At 40.7% G+C, this 13,890-nt stretch overlaps 1 protein-coding gene across 1 annotated transcript in view; it reads right to left on the bottom strand.

Moving 5' to 3' along the window:
- Positions 1-480: 480 nt before the first annotated feature.
- The window catches only part of LOC308285076 (cysteine-rich secretory protein LCCL domain-containing 1-like), a gene marked incomplete at both ends in the record, with an annotated part of 14,930 nt that continues 1,520 nt past the window's right edge, over positions 481-13,890 (bottom strand). The window contains 13 exons of the mRNA XM_080725796.1: positions 481-532; positions 2,587-2,720; positions 3,207-3,276; positions 3,750-3,822; positions 3,935-3,978; positions 4,080-4,210; positions 5,561-5,627; positions 6,327-6,387; positions 7,138-7,305; positions 7,960-8,060; positions 8,934-9,049; positions 9,496-9,628; positions 10,780-10,898. Of these exons, the coding sequence (XP_080581922.1) occupies positions 481-532; positions 2,587-2,720; positions 3,207-3,276; positions 3,750-3,822; positions 3,935-3,978; positions 4,080-4,210; positions 5,561-5,627; positions 6,327-6,387; positions 7,138-7,305; positions 7,960-8,060; positions 8,934-9,049; positions 9,496-9,628; positions 10,780-10,898 (1,269 nt within the window). The remainder of the gene's footprint in view (positions 533-2,586; positions 2,721-3,206; positions 3,277-3,749; positions 3,823-3,934; positions 3,979-4,079; positions 4,211-5,560; positions 5,628-6,326; positions 6,388-7,137; positions 7,306-7,959; positions 8,061-8,933; positions 9,050-9,495; positions 9,629-10,779; positions 10,899-13,890) is intronic.

Here is a 13,890-nt window from a genome sequence, read left to right as displayed (position 1 = left end):
GTTTTTGACGCCACTGCGAAACAAACATAATGAGAAGTATCCCAAATATGCGTAATTGTATCCACCTTGACCACCTGGATTTGAACCCAGGTCTGCCGCAAGGGAAACCAAAACATATCGCTCAAGTCAATGGGAATCCCGCTTGGCAAAAGCAGCTGTGAGGCTCCTGGTCTTCAGGCAGGACTACTCTGCTACAGGAAAATACTTCTGAGGATGGACAAGAAAATACTGTACTTATTAGATTATCAAAATGACCAAATACATAAAGTTTATAAGTGTATATCTCCTGCTTGGCTATTACATGACTTCTTTTCTATTTTGGCCATAGTGACACGAGAGGCCTTGAATAAAGCCGGGCTACAGTTTTAGTGTCAGAGGCTGAATCATTCAGTCATGCATGTACAGTAATTGCAGGTTGTGAGATGATGATGAGAGGGTCTGCTGAACGTGAAGGAGCCATGTTTGACGGGCTCTCTGCCTTCAGATGACTGCAAACACTCTGAAGGCTTTTCCCCCTGTAGGGTTCACCAAGCTGGAGACAGGAGAGAGTGAGAGATTAGAGAGACACTTGTATGTACTGTACGTGTGTGTGTGTGTGTGTGTGTGTGTGTGTGTGTGTGTGTGTGTGTGTGTGTGTGTGTGTGTGTGTGTGTGCGTGTGCATGTGCGTGCGTGTGCGTGCGCGCGTGTGTGCGTGTGTGCGTGTGATTGATTTAGAAATTCCTTTGTGGATACAAGCTCCTTACACAAAGTATACACATACTGTATATACATGTAGTACCAGTAAGACGCCTAAGGGGCGACAAGCGACCTCGCCCTAAAGGGCGAGGTCGCGCCATGTCCCATCTGACCTCATATGGGAATGTCCATGTGGAGGCCACATCGGCCACATTGGCCACATACCACACTAACAGAATCCATATATGGCCAACACAGATGGCCAAGACAGCCCATATCGTAATTGTGGTTCCCCTGACATCACAATGATGTCAGAGCGTGATGTCAGAGCAGCAAACCCTAAACAAATCTTTCTGAAAATGAAATCCTCTTAATTCTACATTGATTCAAACTGACAACTCTGCGGTCTGGGAGATAGGTGGGTTGTTGCTCTGAGTCTAATGATCAATACATCCTGAAAGAAAACATTGTATAGCCTATGGACAATTAAAATCAGTTGGAAATATAAAATATTGATATGGTGTCATGATTAAACTTAATGTGAATATGGCACACTGACTATCAAGAAGACATGGCACTTCATGTCAAAAAGGCTGACAACCCCTGGTTTAGAGTCAGCTATTCACGTTATTCCTGGCCCCGCCCCCGGCTTCCTGTTCATATCCTGAAAGAGGCGGAGGCTGAAAAAGCTGGCCTGAAAAACATCATTTGGTTTCCTGTTGTCCTTGCATTAAAGTGTCAGTAGTTGGCGCTCTGGGCTCTGAATGTATCTGGGTTGCCATGTCTGCTTATAATAAGCAATTTGTGTCTCTAAAAAATATTTTTTAAACCAGTGGTGCCCAAATCTTTTCATATCAAGGACCCCAGATCACATATTTGTCCAGAGTCGCAGACCCCCATCTGAACATATGTGGTGCCAGGGACCTCCACAAAGATTTATGTTGTTAAAATTTTTCAAAAATATTCAAAAAAATGTTTTCCCTCAATATTTTTTAAATAGCAAATATACAAGCTCACAATGTGTCGCAATGTAAATGTGACACATTGTGAGCTTGCTGATCTGCTATTTTCAAATGTAAATGTAAAGTAGTATAGCCTAATGTAGTTGCTTCTGTTGGGCTTATTTCTTTGGCAAAATCTGGCAACAGACAATTCCATGTCACTTCCTTACTTGGGAGGAAGTGAAAAGATGTTTATGAAGCAGCACAAAAGAAAAATGCTCCAGCGCCCTCTGTAAAAGGAAAATGGCAGCCTCCATAGAATGGCCAGGAATATGGTGAATAGAGCCTTGTGTGAGCTGCAGTGTGTGATGGGGGACACGTTACCTCAGTTGTCTCAAACTATAATATCTAGATAGACCATAAAAAAAGTGTACATGTCCAGACGGAGACATGATGTGCCGTTTCACTTAACCAGTAAGACGCCTAAGGGCGAAAAGCAGGGCAAGGTTGCGCCATCTGTCTTGGCCATATATGGATTCTGTTAGTGTGGGCCATCATCTGGGATACAATCCCTTTTATGCCCTTATATGGAGATCCCTAACAGAATCCCTTTTATGCCCATATATGAAGATCCCTGCTTTGAGCATCTGACATCACTGTGATGTCACATGTTTATGCCCATATGGAGATCCCTGTTCTGAGTAACTGACATCACTGTGATGACACAGTGATGTGTCAGGGGAACCACAGTGTCAGGCGTACCCGTCCGGCCGGACGTCCGGACAGACACGGACAAGTTGTGAGGGTTCTGATAGTAAACTGTGACGTTCGCTTTATAGAAAATCGAGACTTCGACTCACTCTAAGGGCAAACCAGATACGTGTTTTGAGTTCTCATGATAGAAAAATATAAAATATCTAAAATATAAATGCATGGGACTATAATACTTGATATATTTTTGGAGGTACCTCTCTGAGGTGATACTATTCTGATAGCTGCCACTGTACTGGCTCCTCTTCTCTACTGGCATCACATCCAGATAGCCTCCTGATTCATTCTGAATCACCCCAGCATGGATGGCTGCTCGACATATACTGGATTTCTGGAAAAGACATACAGTAAGCCATCCAATCACATACTCATATCACATTTTGTACAGGATTTTCAATGCAATGTGCTTTAGAATGACAGAATACATAATGTAGATTTAGCATGAAATCAATTAATGATAGAAATGAAATGATCATAATATGGTGGAAATTAAGTTGCATAATCACGATAGCCCACTAGTATGCTAGGTTAGCAACATAGATATTTTGGTTAAAATGTGGGTGATTCTTGTTAACAATTGTGTTATAAAAGCAATAACACAATTGAGGCTACCCTATATTGTGGTCATACCATGGCAATATATCACATCCTCAATGTTGTATCATTTATCATTTCATACCAAAGTTGAGCCAAATGATTCAACAAGGATAATACTATTTTCATGCAATGATCAGCATTCACACATGTCTCAGTATAATAATTCAGTGATAAAGTGTGTGGTGATCGTTGGATTATCAATCAACAAGAAAGAACTTACATCCGAATAAAAATGTGTTCCAATTACCCTGGCTCGAGTCTCATGCAAACAGTTCCTGGGACAGTACAACCTAAATAACAGACCAGGAGGTAATTTCAGTAAGATATATACAGTAAAGTGCGTACAGTGGGCTTTAATATATTATATAAAATTGGCATGTCAAACTACTCATATGTCACATTGTGTGTTGTTTTATATACGTATCGTTGTTGTCGGGTGGAAACCTTGTATGTCCAAAACCGTTCGTTTTGTATTCATCATTTTAAAATGTTTTAAAATAGCGAAAATAGCTGATCGATAAGCGTTGCGATGCGAGGCGTTGTGTGCTTGTAGATCTGCTACTTTTATTAGTTTTTTTTGTGCAACATTCTTGTATGATGAAGCAGGGCTTTACTTTACAAAAAAACTTACACATTTGAAACTTGGAGATACAAGGTTTCTGTCCGACAGTGACGATATGATATTTGGATATTATTAAAGCTCTCCACTTTACATGAATGAAACATTATTCATTCTAATGAATAGATAAAAAGAGAGCCAGACCTTGGACAGTGCCGCACAGGTTTCTTGAAAGGGCAGAAACTTGACACATTCATCTCACATGACACTGCCTTGACTGGGAAGGAAATATGAGGAAAAATAGTTAACTTTTTAATATACGTTATGTAATTAATATGCTGCCAAGTGTATTTTCATTGTTAAATTGTAATGCAACTGATTGCATTTACCGGGCACTGTGGCTACTTTGAAGGAATTTGCACTTCTGTTTTTCCTATTAAAAAAAGGAAAAAAAGAAGAAGAAAAAATAAAAGTAAATGGTGATGTACAAAAACTAGATCATTTTAATGAGTGTGAGGATAAATGTATCCTCACCCAATAGACTGAATTCCATTCTTGTATGATTTGTTGAAATGTTGTTTTCTGCCCAGTCGGGTCACATCCATCCAGCCTCCATCGTTGTCGATAATGCCAGCATGTAACCCAGCTCCACACACACTGGATTGCTAAAGACAGGGACACAACATTTGATACGATACTATCAAAATGCAGTAACTCTACTTCAACTCATGACCAGAAGGTGGTTGGTTCGATTCCCTGTAGCTGAAGGTGTGGGCAGGGGGTTAGGGGGGCTCAGAGTGAGAAGGCAATGAATATCTTCTATCCCCACTTCTGCCCATTAACAAGGCATGTAGGCAACAATCATCATGTGTATAGTATATACCTTGAATTACAGTTTATTGTATAGCTAATGCCAGTCAATCTATGACTTTCAGCAGCTTTATGGTTTAACAATTAGACAGTTAGACAGTTTGTTACTAAAGACAACAGACTGACAACCAATGGCTCCACTTTGCAGGTAGAGGGCCTTGTCTATGCAGGTTTAAAGAAATCACACCTAGTGTGAAGTGAGCTGTGCTATTTATGAGTTAAGCGTCACACAAAGCTTGGCCAATGTGAACCTGGGCGTACAACAAACTTTGAGCGATTTCTGCCAAGATGACATTATTTGGGGCCCAGACGTTTTTTGGGGTCCGACAAAGCCATGTTGGAGCTTAGCTCCTTCCAGGAGCACTGCTTAAAAACATATTTGTGTTTTATATGGTGCTTTAAATTCCAACCGACCTCTGACTTCCCATGCTACTAATACAGGCTTGGGAGAGAGATTGATTATGTCGATTGGCAAGAAATGTGGGTTTTAGCTAAATAACTTTCTATCTGCAATCAAACCAAATCCACCCAGGTTAGATATTACATCATATACATGTAACACCTGCTCTTAGAAATAAAATGGATGCCAGCATGTCCCAACTTTGCTGTAAATGCAAACAGAAACTGCCGATTACATTCAATGCCATACATAGTATTGCAAATGAACTTTCTGTTATCTTTGGTGTTCCTATTGAGTTAAAGTTTGCTGCTAGGAAGAATATTCTTTTGCTTTGGTTCAAGGCCATTGCTCCAACAAAAAGGTTGTGGCATAACATGTTATGGAGTGTATCTCTAGTGAATATATTACATGCTTGTTGCATTCCAAGTTGGACACTTTCCACAAAATCTGGGATTCATATTTTGACTATATTGGACCTACATTGTCTTCCACTATAATAAGAGGATTTCCTCACCAAGTCTAGCCTGTCTTTATACCAGCTTTTTAATGTTCAGTTTACTTTTTATATACATCACATGGTTTTTCTTTCTTCTAAAATCTACCGATGGACAGGAGGGGATTTATTTTCTGCTCTTTCAATTTGTCATGTTGTGTCTGAGCTGTTTTGTTGTTGTTTTGTTTTTGTGATTGTGATTGTGTTTTGCATGTTTATATAGGGAAGTCTAAATCTCAAATGATAACTTACCATGTCATAATATCCAGTCCCAACAACCTTTCCTTGCCTGTCAAGGCAGCCAGGTGGACATTCATACCTATTAAAATAAATTATAGGTAAAGGCAATGCAAGCTTATTTGTGTTTCACATTTCAAAGTGCTTTACACAAAACATTAAGCGCTTTAATAAAAATATATGAACAAAAATGCCAATATGTGGCAAATATAAGCCGCATATATGCCATATCCAGGTTCATTGTTTTACATGATCTGTGCCAGTGGGAGCCCCAGAATGGAGCTCTAGTCTAGGGAACGCTACACGTTATTTTTGTCAGCTCAGATGTGTAATTATATACAGTATAGACAGAAAGAACTCTGCTGTACTTTAAGTAGAATTCAAACCAGTACAGTACAGTACTGTGCCAGAAAAGCCTACCCTGTTTTCCAGTCCATTTAGTAATATACCGTGGTCACTGGTCGACCATGTCGAATACAGCACAGAGATCCAATAATAGACTGACATTCTGCCACTGTCTGTGTTGAGGTTGATGCCATTGAAGACCTAACAAGAACAGTTTCAGTACTGTGGTGTGGTGCAGACAAAGTCCTTTACTGGAACACAGACAGTTATTTTTTCTATTGAAAATACCATATATGTCATATAAGAACTGTGTTCCAAAAGTAGGGTAGGGTAAGTGATCTTTTGGTGAAAACAAAAAGGGTTTTAAGCTCTATATTCAGATGCTGCTGTCGGAGAATGCAGGTATTGGTACTTAAAAGTATTCGTCAGTGTGTACCTGTTACAGGTTGTCCCCTTGCATTGATCTCGCAACTTTGTGTCACATTCCACCTGTTGGCCTGAAATAACAAACACAATTATAATCAACATATTTTTCATGTACTTTTAAGTCATTAGTCATATTTTACTATATTTTAGTTATTTCTATCTAGTACATTTAAAATTACTATTATTGTTCATTGCTTTTTATCAAATTTGTTTTGGCCACAATGTCAAGGGGATTTTACTTGTATTCCTGTATACAGTATGGGATGTCATGTAAAAAATAAAATATCTATTCGGATCGATCAATCGATCAATCAATCAATCAATCGATCAATCACTCACTCTACCTATCTATCTCTCTCTCTCTCTCACACGCACGCACGCACGCGTGCGCACACACACACACACACACACACACACACACACACACACACACACACACACACACACACACACACACACACACACATACCGGTATATACGTATATGTATACAGTATGTACTATATACAGTACTGTATATTTCCAATTAAACACCCAGGCATTTAATGACCGGAGGTTAACAGAAGCATTTTGCTATACTTATATTTACATCATTTGAATGGCGGTTGATGTGACAAACGGTGTCAGACCCCTGGCAGGTATTTGGTGCCCGGCAGCTGTTTGACCCCGGGTGATTATTTGGAAATAACACGGTATGTCATTATTCTTTTCAATGATAACATACAATGTGCTAAATAAATAAAGAATATAAACTCTTCCATAAATGCTGAATTGATAAATGTTCCCTCTTTTAAGATACAGCATTGTGGGCTTGATTCTTACACATCTGCTCTGTGTTGACCACCCGGTCCCTCTCCAGGTGCTGGTCAGCTGAAGGGTCTGGAGACTGGGCCCTGGGCTGGGCCTCCCGGTCCCTCACTGGGTCAGGCTCTGGTTCAATGTAGTTGTTCTCCTCCAGCTCGGGAGCAGGGCGCCTCTCAACACCCCCATCTGATGACAAAAGGCAAAGCAAAGAGGAAAAGTCAAATCAAAATAATTCTCTTGTTTTAATCAAGGATTATCAGTTCCTTACGCCAAATCTATCTATCCTTAAACCAAACGATTGTCTTATTTGACTTATATTGAAAAACTGGGGGGAAATTGGGAAATGTGTGTTCAATCTCACAATACCGCTTGGTAAGTTTCATATAGGCCTACGCAAATCCTCATTTTCTAAATAATTACCCCGTTAAAAGGTATCTTTAAATAGATTCTTTGAAACAGGTTAAATATAAGAAATGGTTGTCTACACTACATCATTATAATTAATTATTTGGTGATATTTAGTCTTATATATATATATATATATATATATATATATATATACACACACACACACACACACACACACACACACACACACACACACACACACACACACACACACACACACACACACATACATACACATATATATACACACACTTTGTATATTTGTTTTCATACTGATGACATGGTTAGGGGTTAGGAGAGGAGTGTAAAGACCAAAGTCATACTTTGCCACATGACTGTGTCACTCAACTGAAATAATTGATGTTTAACTGCAACTTGGTAGAGTGATACAGTCTGCGATAAAGCCAAGGTTTTGGCTCGACCCAAACCCACCTTTGTAACAGAGGTTGTCCCTGCAGCCTCCAGCATAACTGGATGGACAGGCAGAGCAGGGGGCTCCATGCTTGTAGGGGGCATGACCCCACCAGTTCCCCCTGGAAACACAACCACCACAGGGAGAGACTGAATAATTGATGACAAACGGCTGGTGCAAGATGACAAAAATAATTGACTTTTAAAGCTGCAATCTGTAGGTCTCATTCATGTTCTACCCAAGGTCTTATTGTGTGAGACCAAACTTCTAGCACTTAACATTTCATACAGTACTACTGGACTGGTCAACGAGTACAGTAGGTGTCCTACCCAACACCAGGGACTACATTTCTCAATGGAAGACTAGTAAGGAGTCTGCCCCTGCAGATGTACTAGCTGTATTGTATTAACATACTCTACCATCATAATATACTACCAGGGAAGAGAGCATTGCCTGGAATGTTGAATCTCCATATATGGAGATAACCTACGCATCACACAAAGTCTGACCTCACCAGCCCATACTTGGGCATGGACGACTTATATCTCCATATACGGAGATGGCCATATATGGAGATACGATGACATCACAGAGTCCACAGCTGATGATGTGGCGTGATGTCATACAATAAACAAACAAGCCCTATATACTGATGCGATACGATGACATCACAGAGTCCACAGCTGATGATGTGGCGTGATGTCATACAATAAACAAACAAGCCCTATATACTGATGCGGAGATATGAGCAGGGCAAAGGTGTGACGTGTGACGTGTGACCGACCGACCGACGGACGGACGGCCGGTGGAGGTTTTCATAGTAAACTGCTCCCTGACGGTCGCAATTATATATTATCATTGGATTGGTTAAAATAACTTTGTATTCATTCAAATGAGCTCAAGATTGCAGCTTTAAACTATCCTATCCTCCTCAATGCATTGAAGAAACTGCAGGTTGGTATCATGATCTACTGATAGGAAAGCCAGATCTTACGGTGGGGAATAGTTGCACACCAGGTACACAGCTTTGGTCCAGATCATCCCCCATACGTTCATGTTGTAACACACATTGATAGCACAGCCAATGCGATTACTGGTTGCCCACACCATCTACAGTTTAAAAAAGAAAAAGGTCAGTCCTCTCACATTTCTCTGTGGATATCTCATATCTTCAATGTCGGGACAGAAAACATGCATGCCTAAAACCTCTTTCAACCTGGCTTCCCTATTTTGGGCATATTATTAGGCAAAATCTTTCATAAATAGTAGAATTGCAAGCTCACAACGCCCCACGATATAAGCTTGTAGACTGCTAGTTTTGCTAGTTTTGCTCAAACCTATCATACGACAAATAACATATAATTTTGTCATTCATTTATGAAAAAACATAGCAAGATGGAATACAGAGGCACAAGACTTCTGCCCAACAGCGACGACATGCCACCCAGTACCAGATACAAATGAAGCCTTGGCTAGACTAAAACTGGAATGCCGTCAAGGACCCATGGGGGTCCCCAGAACCCAAGTTGAGATGTGGCCTGCAGTGCAATCATTACCTGAGTGTAGTGAGTGCAAACAGGTCCGGAGCACCTGAAGGGACAGTGGGGGTTACACTCCTGGGGGTACGGGTAGCTGTAGTACCTCACCTCATCATACCAAGCCTGTACATGAAATGTAGGAGGACGGTCCCTAGTGGGGAGGAATGGGAACACAGATCAAATGTTGGAGGACGGCCCCTATAGTGGAAAGGAATGGAAACACTGATCTCATTCTTAACTGGAGCTACAAGTGCTCATTGAAATCTAAGGATGTTACTGGAAAGGAAGAGAATGGAGCCACTGTGCATAGTCTTTTTGTACAAAAAAAAGAATAATAATATAAAAGAGATATAAAGTAAAAAATACCAGTGGTGGAAACTGAAAGTAACTAAAGACATTTACTTACTTTAAGAACTACACTTAAAGGAGTAGTTCACCCCCAAAATGACCTTTTTTCTAATGATTAGTTACGCTATGGAGACTTGAGTTCAATAATATTCTTTTGTATTTGTCACATCCCTAAGACAAAAAATTTGATTAAAGTCAATTTACCCCCATTGATTCAGGATGGGGACCCAAATGCAAGGCCCTGGGTGACAAGCTCAGAGTCAGAATCAATGGGGGCAAAATGTACTTGACCCTTGACCCCAAATTTACCCCCATTGATTCTGACCTAAATGCATTTGGGTCCCCATCCAGGGCCATGCATTTGGGTCGCCATCCAGGGCCTTGCATTTGGGTCCCCATCCAGAATCAATGGGGGTAAATTTACAATAATCCCATTTTTGTCTTAGGAATGCGACAAATACAAAGACATATTATTGAACTCAAGTCTCCATGGCATGACTAATCAATACAAAAAAAGTCATTTTGGGGGTGAACTACTCCTTTAAGTACATTTCTGAGGTACCTTTACTTTACTTGAGTATTGTCACATCACAGGTTTTACACGTATAAAACAGTGGGTGAAATTCATTTCTGTGAAAGCTCCATTGTTTGTACAAAACGATGGAACTTGCACGAAAACGAATTATTATTATAGGTTAAGCTACCCAGCAGCACATAAAGAAATTGAAATCGGCCCCACGTTTACCAACCGCAACATTAAAAGACTGAGAAATAGGCCATTCTGCATAATGAGTACATTTGGTACTGTAAGTATATTTTGATGCCAATACAAATCAAATGACTCAAAAAGTAACATTTTGAATACAGGACATTTACTTGTAACAGGGTTTGTGTACATTGTGGTTTTACTAAATTGACTTTACACTACCTACTACAGCGTCAGTACATACAGACCTGCCCCAGTGTGCACCAAGGTTCTGTCCTATTTGTGTCAACATGTGACTGGGGCCATGCTCCCACCGGCAGGTGTGTGCCCAGTGCTCCGAACTCCTCTCCAGCTCATAGTCCCACATCTAGACAACACACACATACACACGCACAGGCATACGCACACACACGCGCACAAGAGACAAGAGTGGTTCACTGTGCACCATGCCAACGTAGCCATGTCAACACATCAGTATCACTGAAGATTTTAACGATGGTTTTATATGATTTGTACCTTCATTACGATTCATGTCATTATTTTATTAGTATTATTGTCACACAGAACACATAGCCAGAGCCATTTGTCACAGTGCAGTTTTGAGCTTGGGGAAACCCTCCAACCTCTCTGGGTACCTGGCTGGAATCACTGTTGCAGATCCCACAGCAGCAGCGTTTCACCATAGCATTATGGTGTTCCAGTTTCTTCCTATTCTTATTTATTAATGTAGCTGATTATCGTGTAGATTATATTGACTTAAAGAATGAGACTGTGTTGTGGTAAATTGATTGACAGGTGTCTAATTGTGCTTTCCTCATGGTGTACCTGGGCTCAGAGTTACTGTACACATACACAATGCCAACAGAGAGAGACAGAACTGGCTCAATGATGATAAGTTATAAAGGACTTGAAACATATAGCAAGCAGCAGACCCAAGGCTTGACACATGTATGTACTGTATATACTGTAGACATGGTGCACAAATATCTAGGCGTGTGTGGTCAATTGTGTCAGCAACAACCCACAGCAGCACTCAGCGTGCTACGGTGACATAACGATCAATCGGTCGACCGGGACTTTTATACATTTACGTTCTCATGCATTTTAGTGTAGTGTATATTGGACACAAAACTTTGGAGGAAAAGAAACCTCAACAGAAGGTATATTGCAGCGCATATATTAAAATTGCCAAATGGTTTGATGGTGGAGGTCACGAACGTAACATATGATTAGTACACACGCACGCACGCACGCACGCAGGCACGCAGGCACGCACGCACGCACGCACGCACGCACGCACGCACGCACGCACGCACGCACACACACACACACACACACACACACACACACACACACACACACACACACACACACACACACACACGCACGCGCACACACCCACTTGAGAAACACATCACTTTCATGTCTAATGTAGAGTTAGTCTTGCGATTCTTCTTCTGTTCGGTGTAAGTACGGTGGCTGTAATTTAAATTTAACACATGCCTCTCACAAGTTTAACACAGTATAGTTAAATCTAGGCTACGCCTATCAAACACACATACAGATTTGCACACTTATGCTTTGCAACCACAAAGAGGGACAGATGGAGAGGGAGGGAGGGAGAGAGAGAGAGAGAGAGAGAGAGAGAGAGAGAGAGAGAGAGAGAGAGAGAGAGAGAGAGAGAGAACACCATCAGAAGCTTTACTTGATCTGATTTATGCTCCAGTAACAAATTATCATGCAACAATACATTTTTAACTGCATGTCTTTTTCCAGTTCCAACAAAAACCTTTTCCGTTTTCCAGTAAATACTTTACTTTAAAATGTTCTTTGTCATTGAAGCATACTGTAAATCAAGATGTATTATTCACCATGCTGGTAATACGTTTTGGTCTCTTAAGAAAGGTAAAAAACGTAAACAGAGACTGTTATAAGTCCATCTTTACAGTACAACCACTTGCTTTCTTTGCGTCAACTGTACACAAAATCAAACGCAATTGAAGTCAAAAGACCTGGAAACTATTTGCACACTTGTGGTTTTGGACAAAGGAGACCGGCATGGGTACAAGGCTTTAAGGAATTCTAATGCAGCTGCAAAGTTAAGTTACTGTTGAGATCGCTGGGGGTAAAAGAATAGGCCCAGTGTGCTGTTGGCATGCTGTTCAGTTGCATTAGGCCTATCACACATCAAAACTAATAGAATAATGCTACAGAGAGTACTGAATGACCACTATAATGTGTCCCATATGTTTGGTAAAAGCAAAATACAGAACACACTGTTGCCCATTCACTGCTATGGCCTTGGTCCTGGTTCCCGGCTCATTCATAGTCACATACTTGCAAGAGTGATGTTTGCGCCCGTAGTACTTTGGACGAAATCCAACAGGGCAAGCCATCAACACACATTAAGTGTTTTTCTGCGCTAAGGTCACAGCTTTTATGCATGGTATGCACCACAGTTATTATGCACACTTGCTAACCACATGGACCCTATTCTGGGCATGTCAAAGTGGGTGAACATTCTGCAAAGATAGACAAAAACATTCTGTGAAAATAGCCGATGTACAAGTTCACAACGCATTGTGATGAATTGTGAGTTTCCAATCTGCTATTTTCTTCAAAGAGATTTGGTGTACAGGCGTCAATTTAGACATGAACAATTGTGGCAACAATAATGTGACCAGCAATATATTTGTCCACACTACTTCCATACTCAGAAAATACTGTAGGTAGGTGGCCCTATTGAAAATACTTTTGTTCTTTGAAATCAGTCAAACTTTTGTTTTTTTAATATGTTTGAATTTTACAGTTAATCGTTAGACCTTCGCTCCTGTCACCAACCTTTGTGCATCAGCCTTTTTCGAAACAGTTGATGTCTTAAAAGAAGTAGTCTTTGCATCATTGCTATTACAGGCTGGGATGGTATTCAAGATGAGGCTCAAACTTGCAGGCAAAATAGTGCGGATTGTAATGACCCTTGGCAGCCCATTATTTTCTCCATGCCATCCTTACTGGTCATGGTCAATTATCCAGCAAAGAGAAGGATGGGCTGCCCACCTGCCTAGAGAAAAGGATCACAGTAACAACTGCAAATCACCCTCTGCATTCCACAGAGCATTAACCCCCCAAAGGCTCTGGAACCAACACTGCAACAAAGCCAGGTGTAAGGTAAGAAAATCTTACCATTTCATTGTTTACATTGTTCAAGACATCGTAAGGGCATGATCTTTTCCTGTGGTGGAGGGAATAGAAGGCTTAACCACTTTCAACCTGTGGCGTCCCTATATCGGGCATGTCATTAGTCCAAAATGTTCTAAAATCCTTTCATAAAGATTCACAATATTGTGAGCTTGTAGATC

The sequence above is a fragment of the Nannobrachium achirus genome (genome assembly GCF_963921795.1).
Source record: "Nannobrachium achirus genome assembly, chromosome: 5".
Classification (NCBI taxonomy): domain Eukaryota; kingdom Metazoa; phylum Chordata; class Actinopteri; order Myctophiformes; family Myctophidae; genus Nannobrachium; species Nannobrachium achirus.
Note: the sequence above shows the minus strand (reverse complement) of the source record. Positions and strands in the feature narration are given on the sequence as shown.